Source organism: Austrofundulus limnaeus, unplaced genomic scaffold (assembly GCF_001266775.1).
Source record: "Austrofundulus limnaeus strain Quisiro unplaced genomic scaffold, Austrofundulus_limnaeus-1.0 Scaffold9, whole genome shotgun sequence".
Taxonomy (NCBI): domain Eukaryota; kingdom Metazoa; phylum Chordata; class Actinopteri; order Cyprinodontiformes; family Rivulidae; genus Austrofundulus; species Austrofundulus limnaeus.
Genome location: NW_013952411.1, coordinates 1,535,506 through 1,540,470, shown reverse-complemented (window position 1 = coordinate 1,540,470; position 4,965 = coordinate 1,535,506). Strand labels below are relative to the sequence as shown.

Below are 4,965 nucleotides of genomic sequence, written 5' to 3'. Positions count from 1 at the left end.
TATGAGCTTTAATAAGTAAAATTATCCCAGCTACAATGACAGACAACAAATATTACAYTTATAGTATTACAACTAAAACCGTTTTTGATGCCGCCACCGCAGTTTGTCCTTCATGAGCCTTCGTAGACAAGATGGCGGTGCAAGATGGTGGCTGCCTGTAGTGGTGACCCGCGACCATGGAGATATAARCAGCTTTTTATAAGGTAAAAATAATAAAACAAGGTCTTCGTCTGCAATTATTAGACACGCTTTTATTATCGTCATTAGTGATTATCTCAGTTTCGGCTAAAAGAATTGACAAAATCCAACACACTGTGCCTTTAATGCAGGGGAATTAAGTATTGGACAATTGACAGAGGCTTTGTGTAAGCTTGGTTAATGGTGGTGGTTTGATTGTCTGTGCTGAAAAAGGACATAATGTCAATTTATAGCAAGTTTTCTTTATTTCAAATTGGACGCTTCTGTTGTTGGAATCCAATCTGCAGTGCTTTATTATAAACTTAGCACAAAACATAAGGAGATTTGTGCTTGATAGATGATTTCTTTGATGTAACAATACTTCTTGGCAATAATCTTATACCATTCGAAAGTCTGTTGATTTCCCTTTTAAACAATGCCACATTTGTAAGGAACATGCATTTGTAGGATGAGCAGTAGAGCTCAGTATATGGGTTTCACACATGAAAAACATGCAACGTTTTCTGTCAAACTTATTTTATTGTTGCTTTGAGCTTCTGGTACCCCCCAGGTGCTGCCAAGCAAATGCCCCATATAAGATTTATTGCTGAGAAGCATTGTTACAACAAAGAAATAATCCTTAGTTTTTGCCGCCATTGGTCGTTTCTCTGAGCGCTAACAGATCATATATGATCTTGTGGTGTTGTATAAGCTTTATTTTTTAAGCTTTAATTAAAAAAAGGGCACAACTCTCAATTTTTCAACATGATCTTAGTTTCAACCTCGTTCATGAACGACACCATCCTCCAAGAGATGTTCGGCCTTTCATTTAAACCCGCAGTTAATTTACCTCACGGTCTGAACAGCCGTATTTTCTTTAAACCTTGGCTTCTCTCTGTTTTACCTCGTTCTCTGACGAGCTGGCTGACAGCAGCACTTCCTGCGCATCAAAGAACTCAGAGACAGACTCTGACATGGAGAGTCGGCTTTCATTAGAGGCCTGCTGAGTCAGAGGGATCCCCATCTGTTCCACGGCCTGCAGGCAGACACAAGCAAACACAGCAAATGTTCACCGTTTCTCAGTATGATGATAGATTTTTAGGGATCTGAACGGACCTGAGCAAACAGAAACAGAAACAGCCCCGGAGGGCAACACAGAGTTCGTTTGACTACATGTGTATCCACACTAACAGCTGAGTTCATTTCATATTAGTCAATATTTTCTCYATTAACCCTGGCGTCAGATTCTGCATAGAATTATATTCCTTAAGGCGGACTTGCCGGGGTGTATCGAAGAGACCRTACGTCATTAGGACAGGAATCAATGACGTGACTGACAACAACGGGAAGCAAACACTACAAATATGCGAGCTGCCTTGGAAGACGTGGTTTTATTCAATATCAGCAGAAAGAAATTAGCTGCCAGAGACAGACCGACAGCGGTGACCTACCTCGTCAGGCGTGGCGATGATGTTCACACTCACAACCTGCTCGGTCAGGATGGACTCAGAGTGGATGCGGTTGAGGCGAGTTCGGAGTTCGGCATTTTGAGAGAGGGTCTGAATATTAAAAAAAAATTATAAACTATTAGAAAAAAAAAAGATTTGAACCGTTAACCTTCTGCAGTATATTCTAATCATGCACCACTTCAGTTTATTGTTGAAGCACCTGAAATAGAACTCTAAAGTAAGATTTGATTTTCATTTTTTGTTTTGGGGAAAAAATTGCCATTTTAATTTCTAGGATCACAAAATTGTACTGAAAAAAAAAAAGACTGAAAAAGAGAAATTTTAATACCTGAAATAATTCAAGTGTCTGGAGATGTGACTCCAAAATGAATAATAAATAACCTACAGTGGTAGCAGTTTTACTTCTATAATGGTAGCACTTTGCTTCCAAAAGACAAACAAATTGAGGTTTAAAGGGYTGATGTGGTTCTGTTGGCGTCATCACGCCAGGATCTTCAGCTCTCACTGGAGCGGTTAGCAGCTGAGTGTGAAGTGGCTGGGATGAGGATCAGCACCACCAAATCTGAGTCCACGGTCCTCAGTCGAAAAAAGGGTGGATTGCTCTCTCCGGGTTGTGGGTGAATTTCTGCCTCAAGTGGAGGAGTTCAAGTATCTTGGGGTCTTGTTTACAAGTGAGGGAAGAATGGACCCTCACCTATGGTCATGAACTTTGGGTGGTGACCAAAAGAACAAGATCGCGGATACAAGCAGACAAAATGAGTTTTCTCCGCAGGGTAGCTGGACTCTCCTTTGGAGAGAGGGTAAGAAGTTCAATCATCTGGGAGAGACTCAGAGTAGAGCCGCTGCTCCTCCACGTCGAGAGGAGCCAKTTGAGGTGGTTTGGGCATCTGGTTAGCATGCCTCCTGGACATCTCCCTAGGGAGGTGCTTCAGGCATGTTCAACTAGGAGGAGACCCCGTAGAAGACCCAGGACASGCTGGAGAGACTATGTCTCTAGGCTGGCCTGGGAACSCCTTGGAGTCCTCCCAGAAGAGCTGGAAGAGGTGGCTGGGGAATGAGAGGTCTGRGCTTCCCTGCTCAAGCTGCTGCCCCCGCRAMCCGACTTCRGATAAARCAGAAGATAATGGATGGATGGATATTTGAAAATCCCAACACTGAATGACTTGTAAAAACTGCATAACCTTCTTTAACTGAAATAATTTACAATAACTTTTGCATAGCACCCCTCTACTTCAATAGATCTGAACTGTCCTTTAAAAATGTTTATTTGTCGCAGACAAAATGTTATGATAAAAAAATCTAACAAGAAGATTTGTGCTATATGGGTAGAAAAGCAGAAGAAAAAAACTCTGCTGAGCTCTTAAAAACTTTGTTAGAATAACTCCCTTTGGTGTGGCTCAGTAACTTTGCGTGTAAAAAAATAAAAAAAGATGCAACACACTGACAGATTAAAAATAACTACATAAAAGCAGCATGTTGCARCATCTTACTGTATTTAGTGTACCTATCTGTGATAAACACACAAAAGAAATAATAGTGTGAAAAAAAAAAACATCCCTCAGATATAACCTGCAGGGATTCAAGCAGCTAACCTGAGCAGCTGTCTCTATAGAAACACCAACCCCCTGATTATCAACCTCCCACAGAGCTTCTCTGCAAAAGCTGACCTCAAACTGGAGACAACCGTGTCACATCAACATCCAATTAAAAACATAACGAAGACAAAGCGTAGAATGAAACGTTTCATGACAAATACGTCAACAGTTAGCAGAGGAACGGTCCAATTAAGTCACCGATGTAGAAAGAGACAGCCCTCAGGAGCTCAGCTAATGAACTGCACTGCCTGGTTCTCTCCATCACCAATTAATACAGGAAAAGATGATTGGGCTATCATGACTCCCTCGCTTCTGCTTTCATCTTTGCTTTTATTTTAGCTCAGATAATTGTGACTGCTTTAAATAAACTGCAGCTTGTGTGTCATCATGAACACAACTCATTTAATGGTGACTAGGAATGGATTTCCAAAGACACTGGTTAATTTATAGTAGTAATTCCTCCCTCTAATGTCCAGTCATTAGAATTTATAGGATGAAAGTGACCAGATTTATCAGGTTAACTAAGAACAGTGGGATAAAAGGGGCATTATGGGAAATGGTTGCGTTACCACAGACAGAGACTTCCTGAGAGAGCTGATCTGCGCTGACTGGTCGGACTGTTCCTGCTCAGACAGAATCTGTTTGATCTTTTCTTTTTCTATGGCCACGGTGTTGAAGGCCGACTTCAGCAGCGAATGGACTGAAAAGAGAGAAGAGAAAAATGAAATAAAAAACTTTTAATTTCAGCCTCTATCAGAACAAAGGCTTCATCAGGAACAAGCCTTGGATAAAAAAAACAACAACATTTCTCTTAAAAGACCAAGAGAATCTCAGTTTAATTTAGTCTTTTCAAACAGGAGAGAAAATAAAGAATTATTGTTTGACGATGCTAACTTGTGCTACTCAAATATTTTTTTTTCCTTTACGTATTTTGTCATAGTGTAAGTTCTGGATAAAATCTGATGACTATAATAGACAAAATTACCATCAATCATACGCCTGATTTGCCGAAATAACGAACCTGATAACGAAAATGTTTTGCACAAAAAGTAATTTAAAAAGTGAGTCTGGTTTTATTTCAATCTCAGTCATTTTATAATATCACAAAAAAACTGCTTCAAATCACCAAATAAGGAGCAAAAAACAACTTGAGCACATCAGCTGTTTGTGAGCAGCACATCTGATATGTGCTTTATTGTGAAGGGGAACAGTGGCGGCATCACCAGCAGCAGTGTATTCAGGCACAACACAGCATGCTGGRTAATTAAAACTTGGCCTAAGGCGTTGCTCTTTGAACTATAGTGTAAACAAAAGTTTGTTTTATTACTCAATTAAATAACCTTTTATCACCATTAACCAGGAAGTCTGAAAAAAAWGTCTTGTCATGTGACCACTTGTGTTTCTTGCCCTGTAATTTTATAACAGTGTCACAACAAAGATAGATTTTTAGAAYCTATAAGCAGAATATTACAAAAATGAAACAATTTTTTAAATTTATTGCGCAATATGACATTCTAAGTTTGAACTTCAGGGTCATTTATGGCCTTTCCTGTGTTGTATTGTTTACTTCTACTCCAACTTTTTACTGCAGTCAAAATAAATGAAGTTTGGGATTTAAAAATGTATAAATGTCAACTAGAGGTGCAACTATATATGTATCTGTATCAAACTGATCAATACAGTGCTTTAGGCTCAATATTCACATGTATTAAACAATACAGATT

The 4,965-nt window shown here is 39.4% G+C and overlaps 1 protein-coding gene across 1 annotated transcript in view; it reads right to left on the bottom strand.

The window, feature by feature from the left end:
- The window catches only part of osbpl6 (oxysterol binding protein-like 6), a gene marked incomplete at its 5' end in the record, with an annotated part of 51,412 nt that overhangs the window by 17,383 nt on the left and 29,064 nt on the right, over positions 1-4,965 (bottom strand). The window contains 3 exon segments of the mRNA XM_014001430.1: positions 1,082-1,213; positions 1,629-1,736; positions 3,811-3,941. Coding sequence (XP_013856884.1) covers positions 1,082-1,213; positions 1,629-1,736; positions 3,811-3,941 — 371 coding nt within the window.